Genomic DNA, 15618 nt, shown 5'->3' on the forward strand with positions numbered 1-15618 from the left:
GCTGCAGGAATTTAAAGACAAGGTCTATCACAAAGTGTTTTACAGCTGGACCTTCCACCTTCTCTGGGACTTCTATCACACAAATAATGTTCCCTCTTGAGTGGCCTTCGAAATCCACAAGGGCCTTCATGGTAATGCACAGTTCCTTGACTTATTTCCGCAAGGTTGCAGCTTCTGTCTTGAGGATTGTAAGGGAGTCTTCTGTTTCCCACAGCCAGGTATTCATGTTACAGAGGTCCGCCTGAACCAGTGTGACTACCATGGAAACAATCATTATTTTTGTCTCTAGAGACCCCTGGGCTCCCTGGATCACTGCCATAATCTCATTGAGTGAAAGGGCCCCATTTTCGTATGAGCGCAGTGTCACAGGGCTCGGCGCAGGTGCCATTGATGCTCAAGTTGCATCATCTCGGTGACATGCAAATTTATTAAGTTTGGTTTGGTTGGCCACTTGGGTGCTCCAGCCTCCAGTCATCCTGTTTGCAGAGCAAAATTTACATTGTTTGGGGTAGGCAGGCAGGCAGAGGTACTCACCGCCTCCAGCCAGGGAGCGTTCTGGCAAGAAGATTTCTCTGTGCGGCCTGTCGGGTTTCCTACCATGTGCCCCTTGAATACTGGGGTCTGTAGTGATATCTGATGTGGCGTTCTGCTGGGTAGGTCAGAGGATTGACCGGCACTTAGGGGGTCATTCTGACCCTGGCGGTCTCCGACCGCCAGGTCCACGAATGACTGAAGCACCGCCACCAGGCTGGCAGTGCTTCATTGCCCATTCCGACCGCGGCGAAAACCGGGTCCGGCGGTTTCCCGCCGGATTAGCCCTGGCTGGGCGAATCCTCCATAGCGGCGCTGCAAGCAGCGCCGCCATGGGGATTCCGACCCCCTTCCCGCCAGCCTGTTTCTGGCGGTTTTCACCACCAGAAACAGGATGGCGGGAACGGGTGTCCTGGGGCCCCTGGGGGCCCCTGCACTGCCCATGCCACTGGCATGGGCAGTGCAGGGGCCCCCTAACAGGGCCCCAGTATGCTTTTCACTGTCTACTGTCCATTCGGAGCCGGCTTCAGTGTTGCAGGCCCTTTCCCGCTGGGCCGGCGGGCGCTCCCTTGGCGCTCCCTTGGCAGGCGCCCGCCAGCCCAGCGGGAAAGTCAGAATGGCCCCGCGGTCTTCTGACCAAACTCGGAATGACCCCCTTAGTCTGTTACTTTTTCCAGTTCCCCTCTCCAGTCTGGATGTAGTAAACGCCAAGGCTTGTGTCAAGGGAGGGAGTATGGGACATTCTAAATGATGCGCATTTGCAAATTTTTCAGGGCATCACTTGGGGAGGACAGTGGGCCACAATTGTTTCAGCCAGTCAATAAATCGAGCCCCCTTCCACTATTGAGAGCCCAATGTGGCCAGGGAATGATACCCCTTGCGTGGTAGTGGGCCAACCTTGATCTGTACCTGGTAGCGGACAGTTGTCCACCAGCTGTTTGTTCCCAAGCTGGTGACCAATTCTGCAGGTTTGTCTTGTGGCCCTCTTAGTCAGGCTCTTACAAACTGTCAGGGGACCCACGATCCCAGGCACACTCAATCCCGATCTCATATTTGAAATGGGCGTTAAGGTTATGGTAGGTCATCGGGAGGGTGCGAAGAAAAAAGAAAACAAATCTCCCTCCACCAAAACGATCTTGCTGTTTGATGCGGTCTGTTGCTGCATCCTCAGTGCTGCAAGACAGCCTAACCATAATCTAGAGTGCCAATGAATGCATTGGTGTACTGTGCGCTCATATGATGGGTCGTAATTCACGTAGCATCAATCAAGGGTGTAGGCTGATGCACTCTGCTTTTTGGTCTGGTGCCCCGCTGCCCCTGAATCTGTGTGGGACACCAATATTCAGGCGGATATTGGCATGTAGAGGTCATTCTCCCCGAGCCCCCTAAGTGAGTGTCTGTAGTGGGCAGCAGTTTCATGGGTGCCCCCTCTCTGAGCATGGCTCTCGCAGACAACACATCAGGACCGCAGCTTCACACGGTGCTGCAGGCCTCTTCATCTCACAGCATAGAGGTTGTACTACCGGGTTGAGAAAATTACTCTGTGCTATCCCAGTGGCCTCATGACCCACAGAATGTAACAGCCGGTCATCAGAGACAGATTAGGGTACGGATGTTAGGGGCTAAGGTTGGTGGAGGATGGGAGCCACTCTAACAAGTGGCCATCTCGATCGGCCCACATTTAGAAAGTTGGTATTTCCGATCCTTAGCCATTTGGTGCCTGCAGCCTGTCTCTGGGTGACATAACTGGATGTGAGTGACAGTCATGTACTTTATCTATTCCTTCTAGACAGCCACACATAATGGGAGCTAAGGTGTGTTTGCATGGGTCAGTACTGGCAGGATGAGAGGAAGGAGCTAGGCACAGTCCCACTTCTACTTGAATATATTGCCGCTCTGCTGGACTGCTTCTCTAAAACTGCTACCCTACTCTGCTGACCTGCACTCAGTAGCCCTCCTGCCTGGGGAAGACGAACTGGACCAGCAACTGAACTGAACTGAACTCAGGACCCAGAGTGACTCAAAGGGCTAGTCTATAGGCCTCCTGACCGGAGCCTAAGGCACATAAAAGGCTCCCCAACCAGCTCTTGGGCCCAGTAGCAGTGAATTTCTGACCCCCGAATGTCTTGGACCCTTGGTGTGACTTAAGGGCTCTTTAAATCAAGCTTTTAGGCTCTTCCAGAATAGGCCCCTTCACACTGGGGGCTGTGCAGACCACACACGAAGTCCAGCATGAGCCACCACCAGCCTTTTTCTTTGCACATCAACATTGACAGCCCGCAGGGGATGGCCAACACTAAGCTCTAACCTGCCCATCCATGACGCTCGACCTGCTCTTCACACCATGCCACCTGGCACCAGTGATGCTCTTCTTGCTCCTTCAACCCTCGTCAAGGAGAACGGGACTCTTGGCATAAAGCTTGAGAAGGTAAAACTTCAGCAGGACTAATCTGGGACTGTATCCGATCAATGCTCCACACTGGTTAGGGTGAACATTTTACTTTGACCCGTTCCAGCATGACCAGAAGCAGCTAACTTCAATACATATGTGAGCGGTTTATCACTGGACTGAGGAAGCTTTGATAAAGGGGTCTTGGTTATTTTTTCACACGTCAGTGCGGTGCCATCAGTGGATGGTCTTCTTTGTTTCCGGGTGTTTTCTTATCTATCATTTTATGTCTGCCACTTCATTCATTAATGTTTCTGTGGTTAAACAGCCACATCATGATGTACCATCAGGCAAGGAATTGACTCTGGTTTCAAGAAGGTGGAGCAATCGGTTAGTAGAAGGATCTGCCCATTGGACGTAGAGTCCTGGATAAGTTATGAAGTAAGAACACGGTAGAGTACAACCATCCCTGGAAGAAGGTGGTCGGTTGTTACCCCTCCTACTAGGGAGGAAATTGAGATTGGTTGGAATATTCACTGTCAAATAATTCCAGGCATCTAGAGTGGTGGGTGGTCTAATAGTGAGGTTGTTGTATGGCCTATATTTTTAAGGTGCAGGTGCAGTCAGCCAGTAAACTTGTACCCAACGGGGAAGCTGTGGCAGCAGTTTATTTGGTAGCACCCATAGTGTAGTGTCCTATGGACAGAGAGCAGTCCCTTAGTGATATGGTGCATTTGTTACTTGGGGGGGCCACAAGCTTTGCATGCAGCAGTTGACCTTTCTTAGGGGCCGTTACTGAGACTCTCTGGCAGTGGTGGGGGGAGGGCGAGATCGCCAGTGACCTCCTTACCCTGTGGAGGAATTTCTTGCAGCAGGAAAAGAGGGCTACACAAAAAATTTGGACTGGTCCATTGAACTTACACCTTGGAGGGGTGTTGATTTGTTTGGGCACTTGGCAGTGAGGAGTGACCTACTGGAGGTCCTGGGCCTTTCTGCCCTACCCCGGAATGCCTGGAGTTGAACATTTTGGGGATTTTGCCTGGTGACAAGTACCCCAGAAGGGCCGGAATGCCATGTGGTGCCCTGTGTATGTGTTGGTATAGAACTGCAAGTATTGCCTATCCCTCTGTAGGAGAGAGGAAAAGTTGCTACTAAGATATGCCCCAGATGCCCTTGGATGAGGGCATGGTCGATGGATGAGGAAAGGGGCTTTCCTGCACTTTTTGCATTCTGAAGTGTTGTGCTTTAATGGAAGGTGGAGACAACTGTGGTGTTGCTTGCACAATGTTGCTGTTTTGAAGCTCTTATGTTCTGTATTCTCATAGCAATAATCTCTGACTAACTATGGATATCAAGGCTGGCTTTAGGGCAGTGCTAGCCTTGCGGCGGCACCAGGTGCTGACCTGGATTGGAGGGGTGCTGTGTTTAGCAATGACTTACGAAATTTGCGATTTAAAAGCAACAGCTAAAAAGTTCCTTGTTGGTCCAGCCTTCAGGAAACATTTAAAATGTCAAGATACCTCTTGTGATTAATGTTCCTGCTAGAGAGAGAGATGGGATTTTTGTCTAGAGACAGCTTTGACTCACCATAAGGTAGCGTACAGGGTTAATATGCCTGCAATATAGAACAGAACTATATATTATGTGGATAGCTGAATAGATTACTAAAGACAGCCTTTACAAGCACTTTAAAACAAATGAATGTATGTGAAAGGGGGCTATGGAAAGATGAGGAGCACATTTGCCAGGGTGTAGTGAGTGAATCAGAGGAGATGGTCATGGAGTGGGGAGTGCCAAAAAAGACTGTCTCACAGGGCGCCAACAGTGCTAAAGCTGGCTCTGATGGATATCCTTTCTTTTTGATATTAGGTGACTATACGAATTAAAGGCTACGCCATGGTCAAACCACCTTAATTGCAATGGACTATCTCCTGGGGAAATGTTTCAGTGGAGGGCAGCGACTTGCACGTTGTGAGCGCACTATGGCCAGGTGCCCATGGCAAATAGCTGTAGGGTGCCATTAGTCACTTCACGGGAGGGAGCCAAGGAGGAGTCCCTCATCCGTTTCACCAGAAAGGAGGGTCGCCCTTGATGTCATTGGAGGGCACCTGAAATGGCAGCATTTAAGCCATCATGAGACGAGGGATCAGCATCTTCTCTCTTCGCCACGCACCATGAACCATATACTGCATCACCCACTCACCCACCCCTGGCGGAAGGTGGAATTGGCTGAATGTCTTGCAGCAGAAAAAGGAGGCTACCCAAAAAATTTGGACTGGTGTACTGAACTTACATCTTGGAGGGTTGTTGATTTGTGTGGGCTCTGGGTAGACAGGAGTGGGGAACTGACCTGCTGGTGGTCCTGGACCTTTCTGCCCTACTTCGGGATGCCCGAAGCTGAACATTTTGAGGATTTTGCTTTGTGACAGGTACTCCGGTAGGGCCAGAGTGCTATGCGCTGTCCTGGGTATGTGTTGGTATGGAACTGCGGGTATTGCCCATCCCTCTGTATGATGGAGGAAAAGTTGATACTAAGGTATGCCCCGGATGCCCTTGGATGAGGGCGTAGTTGATGGATGAGTAAAGGGGCCTTCTGGCACTTTTTGCATCCTGAAGTGTTGCGCTTTAATGGAAGGTGGAAACAACTGTGGTATTGCTTGCACAGTATTGCTGTTTTGATGATCCTATGTTCTGTATTATTGTCTGTATTCTCATAGCAATAATGTCTGACTAACTATGGATATAATTTCTTTGTAATACTATGTGACTATACGAATTAAAGGCTACGCCATGGTCAAACCACCTTAATTGCAGTGGTCTCTCTTCTGGGAAATTGTTTCAGTGGGGGCAGCGACTGCATGTTGTGAGTGCACTATACGTGAACTAGATTAAAGTACCAAATGAGTTCAATATGTCAGTACTGCACTGCAATCTATTTTACCAATTGCATTCTTTTTTCCCCTGGCACCAAGGCCATTTTGAGGCCATTTGAGCAGCGTAGACCCTCTTTGGTGGCAATGTAAGACTGGTGTCTTCAGTGGCCCTATTGTACGTGTTTCGGTCACTCTTTGAAAAGAGTTGGATATGGGCAAGTATTTTCACCATTCAAGTTAAATATAATTTAAACATGCCTACCTAACATCCTTGGGCCAGCATTAAAAGAACACAAAAGCGAAATCTTCTCTCCTATTATGTGAATTTTGTGGGTTTTTTGTCATTTAATGGGTATGCAATTTTGTGCCATTTCTGTCTGCCAGAGTCTGGATCGAGCAAAAAATATCTTGCTGGGAAATAAAACTGCACCCAAGAGACATTTTGTGCTTGAAACTGTTTCCTACTTACCAGCAACTAGTAGTTTTGCTAAGTGTCTGGTGTGGCACTTTCAGTAACTCAAAGAGCTAGAATTGCAGTTACTAAAGTTCATAGCTAATGGTTTTTGCAAAGATGCTTTTAGGATTAAAAAGCAAAGAATTGTTTCCTGATGGTAAAATTTTGCAGTCCTTCTCCTAGGCTAAGACACCAAATTCAAGGAGGAACATTTCAGTTGGATATTGCTTGAAAATAAAGGTGTCTAAGTTAAACTAACACCTTTTTTAAACAAAGAGCACTGAGCTCGTACAGCTGAGCATTTTTTCTGCAGAGTATGTCTCTCATTAGAAAATTATTTTGTCAGCTCTTTCTAAATGAAAACGGATGTCCTCTCACTTTGAATCTTACAGAGACTGGAGTAGACTGAGGGATTGGTGTGTGTTTTGGCCTCTGTGACAGAGGGGCAATCATGACATCACTACTTGCTTGTGACCCATTTTTACACATGACTAATGACATTACATATTAGGTGCAGTTTGATTTGTCAACACACTTGTGGTACAAAAACAAGCAAAACTTTTCCTAATACCCTTACACTGTCGTGTATTAGATCACCTCATCTGCAAAGCAAGGTCCTAGAAAAATACTTTAATAGCAAGACACCTTCCAACCCTTCCTGACAGACTAGGTGTAATAACAGTGATAACAAAAACAAAAACATACCTTTCCTGACAATGCAGGCCATCTTGCGCTCCTCTTCTGATGCTGTCCTAGCATTACCTGGGACACCAGCACAGGCTTCTGATGCAATCCTGGCATTGCTTTTCTGCTATACCTAGCATGAGAGCAGTGCCAGGATTGGTCTGAGTGACTTTGGCTCTCCCTCAGACATTGCATTGGAGTTTGTGCAGTTTCTCCAACCCAGCTGTGTAACACAGCGAGGTTGGAGAAACCTAAGTGTGCATGTCAGTTTGGCCAGCCTAAGACAGCCGGCCAAACTATCATGTGCACTTAATGCACTGACTCTACTCCTCCTCCTCCCCCCATCCTTGGAGCAGCCCCGCCCCACACTTTACACACTGGCTCAGCTGAGTCAGCAGCTGAAAAATAAAACAAAATATTGTTTTATTTTTCAGCTTCTGGCTCTTAGCCAGGGGGCAATGCTTTTTTGCCATTGCGAAGGAGCCCCCCCCTGTGCAGCACAACAACATTTGAAGCCACACAGGTCTCTATTTTGCTTTGAAACACTCTCATCTTGATAATTGAAGGAAAAAATCAAGGGCAACAGGCCAGCTGGGTCTCAGATCCCTGCCCTCCTCACATTCTACTTAATACCCTGGCACCCTACTTAATACAAATACCACCAACTCAGCAAGAACCATGAGCAACAATTCCCTAACCTGAGCCACCAACCTCTAGACCTCAAACATCTGATCAATCATCAAGAAGAATAAATGTAATCCAGGAGAACCATCCAGCTATCAACTGTTCCAAAGACAACTGATTTCATTCAGACCATTCAGATGTCTGAGTACCAAACTGGCTTCCATCCTAACAGAGTTACTGAAGCAGCCCTACATCTAGACTACTGTTGACAAAGATATAATCGCCACCCTTGTAATGGAGCTCTCTGCTGCCTTTGATACAGTGCATACCATCTACTTAGGCAAAGGCAGCGGTCTTCCAGAGAGCCATTCTTAGAGGAATTTCCTCCCACCTGTCCAGCAAATCAAACACCTTCAGCCTTAATTTCTGCTCTTTTCTGCACCACCTCTTGTGTAATTCAATGCTTGATCATTCCTCTAGCCCTCTTCAAAGTCTATCTCAGCCTGCTACTAAACCTGAACCGTTTCTTCAACTTAAGTAACTAGAATGATGAAACAACACTCAGATCATCCAGTACCTGGAAATCTAACCTAAATGCTTTGGCTCCAGAGCTTTGATGCCAAGCTATTGACCAGTGAATATTGATATCATGCAATACTGAGATCCTCTACTGGGGAGAGTGGAAGAGATACAAGTCTACACCATTTGTGTATACCTTTTTGGTGACCTCTTCTGAAGTGAGAAACCGAAGGATAATGGTGAAATTCAGCCTACTCCTTGTCTTTCAAGTTATACCATGTAAACTTTTGAAGCATCTTCCGATGCCAAGATTTTCCACTGTAGCTCCGGTGTACCATTGCTTCACTTTTGTATCATTTAAAATCCACAAACAGGCTGTAACTAGAAGCACCACTCCAAGAACCCATACTCCAAGAACCCAAGCTCCAAATGCCAGACAATGACTACAGAAGTTGGTATTTCACCACTCCACTCCAGCTGTTCAAGGGCTTCACTGCCTACCCATGGCCAGATGCCACACCTATGGATAGAGGGAGAGATACAGCAGTGGACCATCCTTCAAATGAAACTTTAAAGATACTGGCAAAATAGAACTTGTCTGTTTAGACTGATACGGCTGCTGGCATCGCCATATAAGAAGTGTTGCATTCATTAGTGGGTTGTCCTTCTTAATACAGGCTGCACATTGTTAAAACTCTTTCATGGAAAAAACACAAGAAATATCCAAGACTATCTGAAATATAGGAACAGAGCATTCAAGTTTGTATCCACCCAAGAATAACAACTAATCTCCCAAACAAAGATGGTAGAAATAAGCATATTCATACCTATCTCTCACTCCTCTTCACTGTATATTATGCATAGGTACAGCTATGTTGTGGCATGATTAGAATAACCAGCTGGTTATCGCACACAACAATAAAAGACTTCCAACACAGGCACAAGCCACTCTACTGATCTATGCCTTTGCAAGAAGGGACAAACTATGAAGAAGAATACTTAGGGCCTAATTTAAGAGGAAATGGTGCAGCAAGGTGTCACAAGTAATTTGCTGTGCCCGGCTGCATAATTTCTAAAATGCAGAGATGCGCCATATTTACCAGAATACAATGCATCCCTGTGGTTTTCCTTGATGCCGGCGCTAAATCAGCTGCCTAGTGCCGGTGCAGCTACCCTTGTGCCATGGTGCAAGGAGGCCTGCATTGCGGGGGTGATTGTTTATGTGCAGGAAGGGACACCTTCCTGCACAAAGCCAATCATTAATGATGATTTGCTCCATCTATGTGTGCTGCAGAATGCAAATAGAAAGAGCAAAATAACTAGGAGAATTATTTCTCCTCATTGTGCCACTCTAATACCACCCCTGGGGAGGCATTAGTTTTTGGTGCTGCCTCAGGTTTCCGTTTCCTTGTAAATCACAGGTAGTGTCAAAAAGAATAGGTGCATGGCCACACCCACAGCAACACCCATCCACGCCCCTTTGCCGCAGAAAACTGCACTGGGCTGCCCATATTTACAAGGATGCGTTAAGCAACAAAAAGTGGCTTAACGCTGCCTTGTAAATATGGAGCGTGGCACAGCGCCACTGGAGTGTCACAAAAAGTGATGCTCTGGTGGAGCAAAGGGCTTATATACAAGCCCCATGGTGCAGAGCGGCACAGCAAGTGTCCTGCTGCCTTACCCTGCACCACTGGAAAAAGGCAGAAATGTGCTCTATCTACAAGATTCAGCGCATTTCTGTCCTCTCCCCCTACGCTGGTGCATAAACTGCTGCCTAGCCCCAACGCAGGCACCCTTGCATTCTAATTTGTACTCCCAACATGCTGTGTAGTTTCTTTATGCGTTTATAATGTGTCCGAGAACGGGCATTCACTTACCTCATAAAAGGGAAAAATTATAGATGCATTGTTTTCAAAGAATCCTACAGGGGAATAAAGACTGGGTTACCATACAGGGTCTGTGGTGGTGTTCTAAGTGGAGGGAACACTGGTTCTCTGTAAATTATCATAGGAACTAATGTTAAATTGGGTAGCATCTCATCAGTGGTTGTTGATGGACAATGTCATTAATTGATACAAATTATTCCAATGAAGGTTCACCCGCTCCTCTAGTGCGGGCATTGATTGTATGAGAGCTTTTTTTTACAGTGTATGTTGGTAGTTTAAGTAGGGCTTTTTGAACTTGTAAAGTAGCTAGAGTCATACCTTTGCAACATTTTTAACACTTTCAGCGTTTCACAAAGTGCAGAATTGGCAAGGTTTTTATGAAAATATGAGTGAAGATTTACTGCCCCTTTACAGCAGTGTGAAGCTATTCCTGCTGCCACCAGTAGCTGGGCTGGCACCCGTCTGTCACCATACAACATACTCTGCCAAACTCACATCCCACTAATATTTTAAGTTCTGCCATTCCAGAACTATCCATGATCAAAGCCAGAACCTCCAGTTGACATCAGCCCTGAAGCTGTCCCTTCTGGGATCCCTCTTAGCCCTGCCCCCAACAACATTGGAGCTGTTGGAAAGTGGATTATTCGTGAGAGCAGGTAGGTACCTACACTTAGCAATAGGCTACAAAACCCAACTAGGTCCAATCAAGGTGTCAGTAAACTAATCCTTGCTCAACCCTTGGTAGCTTGGCTCACATGCAGTTAGGCTTAATTTAGGAAACAGGTGTGTATAGCATTTAATATCAACAAAACAGTAAGTAAAGCACAACTCACAACACCAAATGTATATATATATATAGGAAATATTTGTATGTTTAAAATGACAGCAAAACGACAAAAATCCAGTTGTTAGGAACCAGAGATATGAATTATTTCTAGCGCCTAAAAACCAAAAGTGCCACTGGGGACATCTGGTAGCACTTTATCGGGGCAAAGTCAAAAGTCGAGGCTGACAGCGATGGAGCCCTGCTTGAATACACTGAGCCTCAGTCAAAGTTTTACCTTCACACTTAGAAACTTTTCTGGAGCTTTTCTTGACATCGTGCGGTCCTCCTGAGCAAGCTGATTTCAATACGATGTTGTCAGATTGCCTTCCCGTGAGCCCCTCGTCAAATCCTGGAAGTTTAGAACTCAGAAGCTTTCAGCGGGACGGACCTGAAATTCAGATTGTGATTGAAGGTAGCCAGCTTGACTCTCAACATTGGGTTGGTCCACTTATGGAGCTTTTTTTTTTTTCAAAGTTGCTCCAAACATCTCCAAACTTCTGGATATTCTTCTAGAAGTCCTCTTTGGTCCTTGAAGTGTCTGCAACTTAATCCAAGGTTCCAGAAGCTCCAAGTTGCTCCTTGGAAGTTGGGACTACAAGTCCCAGCATGCACCTGGTCAGAGTCCTCCAATGGCCACTGGACAATGGTCAGCAGGGCTTTTCTTGCAGGACTTGATGCAGCGGACTCTGGTCAGCTCATTTATCGCTGTAGCGTACAGGGAGTGCACTCCTGGAGTTGCAGAAGCAAGACACAGTCCTTTTGTTGATGAAGCCCAAAAAGTGCAGGTGGTGCAGTCCTTTTGAGTGCAGTTCTTCATGTGCTGGCCAGGGGCCCAACAAGGAAGACCCTCTTCTCCATTATCTTCTTCCAGCAGGAATCTGAATTGTGGGGCAGCTCTGACACATTTATCCTTTTTCCAGGGTTAGGAAGCATGGAGGTACTCATGTTCAATGAGGTACAGGCCACCATCCTTTGGGGTGACCACTTCCTGTGAAGTGTGGTAAAAATCTATTTATTATTTTAAAATAAAGTCTCCCAATGGTAGCCTACGGAACCAATTGACTACAATGGGGAAAAACTAATTTGGCAGTTTTCCCCTCACCAGGGCTTATACAACTTCTTTTATAAAGCCCCTGCTTATATTTACACTGCATCCAACTCTTGGGGCACATAGGGCAGACCTTAGTAGTGACATGTGCAAAAGTACGGTAGTCTGAGCTTTTGGAAGAACTTTTCATTCCAAAATCTAATTTCGAGTTAATTGTAACATAAAAGCAGCCAGCAAGGCAGGTACACCTTTACAATGACACTGGACACAACAGCAGTGCGCCTTTGGGTGCACCAACTATACAGGTGTCCCTAAACCTTCATGCCCTACTTATAGGAAGGTTGTCAGAGCCAATAATAATTAGGCCTAATTTGCATATACTGTTTTAAACAGAGCACTGTCCCTGTGCCTGATAGCAGTTCCCAGGGCACAGTCACAGTCAGAAAACGCAAGTATAAGCTAAAAATGGGGGCAAAAAGTGAAGGGGTTTCTGCAACCAGCCCAGTGTTCCCATAAGAGCTGTCTCCAAATCTCTTCCTCCCCACCCTTGACCACAGAAGTGCTGCCCCCAGTTTGCATGCACACTTTTCTCCCCTGTACTCATCATCATCAGAGCTGTCTACGAGAAGGTTGTGGTTCAGGCAGACATCAGTGATTAGGCAATATAATTTCCTGTGGCCAGATGTCCCACCAAGAGCACATCCAGTGACTTTAAATCCTGAGATGCACTGACCATTTGTTCATTTAATTTCTTCCAGGCTTCCCTTCATTAGTGGGTAGAGTTAAAACTTCTCCCATTACTAATTTTAATATGATTGCCAATTGTAAGAAATCTGAGTCAGCAGGTTCCAGCTACTGCACCTCCATTTGGGTTAGATAGGGTCCTTTATCGCTGGTTTCCTGAATCCTCCGAAGTGCAGACTTTTAAACATAACAACCAACCCCTTTTTAGGGTCGAGCCTGCGTTGCATGCTCTCGCGCATGCGTATCACAGCGAGACGCTTTAGTTACTAGAAAAGGGCTCGGAGCCCTGTCGACGTCACGTCAGTGTGTTTCATTGGTTCGTGAGCTTGCCTAGTAAAATCTGCTTGCTTTCATTAGTGGAAGGCATGCACACGTTAGCCCTCCTCGAGCGCAGCGACCAAGTACAGAAAACATGCGAGGCTCGCTGTTTTCTGTCGGATCGTGGACTACTTTTTCTCTATTTTCCTAGCACGATTTCGCTTGGCAGAAGTCGAGCGCTTTACACAGTTAATTTCACTTTTTCTGGTTACGTACATAAAATAACTTTTGCCGATAGATGAAAAGTCGGGTTAGGAGTTTACAACGCGATCAGCTCTAACATGAGCAAACGCGAGACCCGTTGCATTGCAAATGCTTGTTTCACTTGACTCCTGGGCTAGAAAGTCAGAGCTAAGCAACGCACCAAATAACAGTCAATTAATCATTGTCCAGTCAGTGTCTTTTTTATTAAAAAGGAAAAACACTTTAATAAAAGCACAATTAGATATTACACTCAGCATTACAAATAACCTCTACAAATGGGTACGAAATGGTTGTGGTAGTCAGTCCATACACCAGTGTGTGTTTATGTGCTTCACAATCGTGTGCAAAATAAGATCTCAGTCAGTGGGTGGTGTTTGGTGTTAGGTGTATTGCTTCACAAGTTTCTAGAGGTGAGAAATGATGTGTTCTGAAAGCCATGGCAAGCACCAGGGATTTTACTGCTGGCGCATTCCAGCGAGATGTGTAGTGCATGTTTTGGCCAGCTGTCCTGATCTAGCTTGCGCCAGCATATAGACACTGTTGCCAACTGGGCAGCATGTTAATTTTCCCCAACAATAAGAGCTGGTTTTGTGGAGATCTGACAGTTTCTAAAATCAATACGTCATGTTAGAGCCGCGTGCCCTTCACGCGTTGGTCTGCGTTACACAAACATTGAATCTGCTGTCTGACACAGATATGAATGGAAGGCCATTCCAAAATGACTTCACTCTGCTGGCTGTGCAGTTGGGGGGGTGGGGGGGGGTGCAATGGATGCTGGACGCGCTCTGCTCTCAAGAGATATAGTTCTGTGGAAAGGACATTAGTCCTCAGAAAGACTGTAGGAGGGTGACGTTTCAAGAATTCCTTTCAGGAAATGATTTGCTCGCGTGCTTTTCCCCTTTTACTACCAAAGAGTGGCCATGAAAATTGTTGTCTTGCATTTGTAGACTACCTTGTGATTTTAATCAGACTCAGTCACACCTTCAGCCAGATGTATTGGCAAATGTCGCAGCTTGGAGCTGCTGGTCCCTGACGGCTTTCTGAGGAAGCCAGCTGTTTCTAAACATATGTCAGGTGGAAATGCCAGGTCGTATTTCAACTTCCCCCTCCTCTCTTTTCTAGTGCACTGCAAAATGTGGGGAAAAGAGCCATGTGACGAGAGACGTGCGATGCTCAGAGAGTGAGAACATGTGTGATCCGGACACCAAGCCACCTGCCGAGAAGAACTGCACCGGACCTCCTTGCGACAGGCAGTGGACCGTCTCAGACTGGGGGCCAGTGAGTGTTCTCATGTGGACATCTGTGTAGAACAAGAAGCAGGAAATGAGTTCTCAGATGATCTGAATGACGCAGACATCTGTGCTCCTATTATATCCTGTTTGTAGGGTTACAAAGGCCCAGAAGGGGTGCATGTCTAGGTATCTTTGTTTTTCTCAAACTACGTACATCACACAATTATGAGTGTTGTGAAGATGTTAGACGGGCCAAACATGTCTCTATTCATTGAGAAGAATATGGGGGTCATTCTGACCCCGGCGGGCGGCGGGAGCCGCCCGCCTGGAGGGAACCGCCAGAATACCGCTGCGCGGTCAAAAGACCGCCGCGGGTATTCTGGGTTTCCCACTGGGCTGGCGGGCGACCGCCAACAGGCCGCCCGCCAACCCAGTGGGAAACACCCCCCCATGAGGATGCCGGCTCCGAATGGAGCCGGCGGAGTGGAGGATTTGCGACGGGTGCAGTGGCACCCGTCGCGAATTTCAGTGTCTGCTAAGCAGACACTGAAATTCAGGGTGGGGCCCTCTTACGGGGGCCCCTGCAGTGCCCATGCCATTGGCATGGGCACTGCAGGGGCCCCCAGGGGCCCCCGACACCCCATACCGCCATCCTGTTCCTGGCGGCCGAAGCCGCCAGGAACAGGATGGCGGTATGGGGGTCAGAATCCCCATGGCGGCGCGGAGACCGCCGGTTTTCCCTTTCTGGCCGCGGCTGAACCGCCACAGTCAGAATACCCTGTGGAGCACCGCCAGCCTGTTGGCGGTGCTCCCGCCGGCCCCGGCGGTCCTTGACCGCCGGGGTCGGAATGACCCCCTATATCTGGTATCTAGTGCAAGATGCAGATTTTGTTGCTGTAGCCACCAACAATATGCATGTTATTGCTCAAAAACTCACAATTGGGTTGTATTTAGCATAAGTGATAAATTCTGATGTAGAGTGTCCTCCTTTTTGGTGACAAGGTGGTAAATGTCCTAGTTTACACAGTTGGATAACTGAAAATAGACCTATGCTGTAAAAAGCATTGGGCTTGCAAAGCCATGGTAGTATATACGTAGCCCTGTGGGGTAATAGATCCCAAGATGGGGGCACTATGCAAGTACTTTCAACAGGGTAATGATCTAGGCAATAAAGACCTTAGAAATTATATAAGGAGAAATAGTTGCACAACAGTATTTGCAATTTTGAGGTATTGTGTATACCAATTATACTCCATGCAATGCCCAGAGTTCTCGGATCCCTAATA

At 47.0% G+C, this 15618-nt stretch overlaps 1 protein-coding gene across 1 annotated transcript in view; it reads left to right on the forward strand.

The window, feature by feature from the left end:
• Window positions 1-15618, forward strand: part of ADAMTSL2 (ADAMTS like 2) — a 181415-nt gene that overhangs the window by 125422 nt on the left and 40375 nt on the right. Inside the window, exon 15 of the mRNA XM_069241556.1 lies at window positions 14223-14378. Coding sequence (XP_069097657.1) covers window positions 14223-14378 — 156 coding nt within the window. The remainder of the gene's footprint in view (window positions 1-14222; window positions 14379-15618) is intronic.

This window comes from Pleurodeles waltl, chromosome 6, assembly GCF_031143425.1.
Source record: "Pleurodeles waltl isolate 20211129_DDA chromosome 6, aPleWal1.hap1.20221129, whole genome shotgun sequence".
NCBI classification, from domain to species: Eukaryota; Metazoa; Chordata; class Amphibia; order Caudata; family Salamandridae; genus Pleurodeles; species Pleurodeles waltl.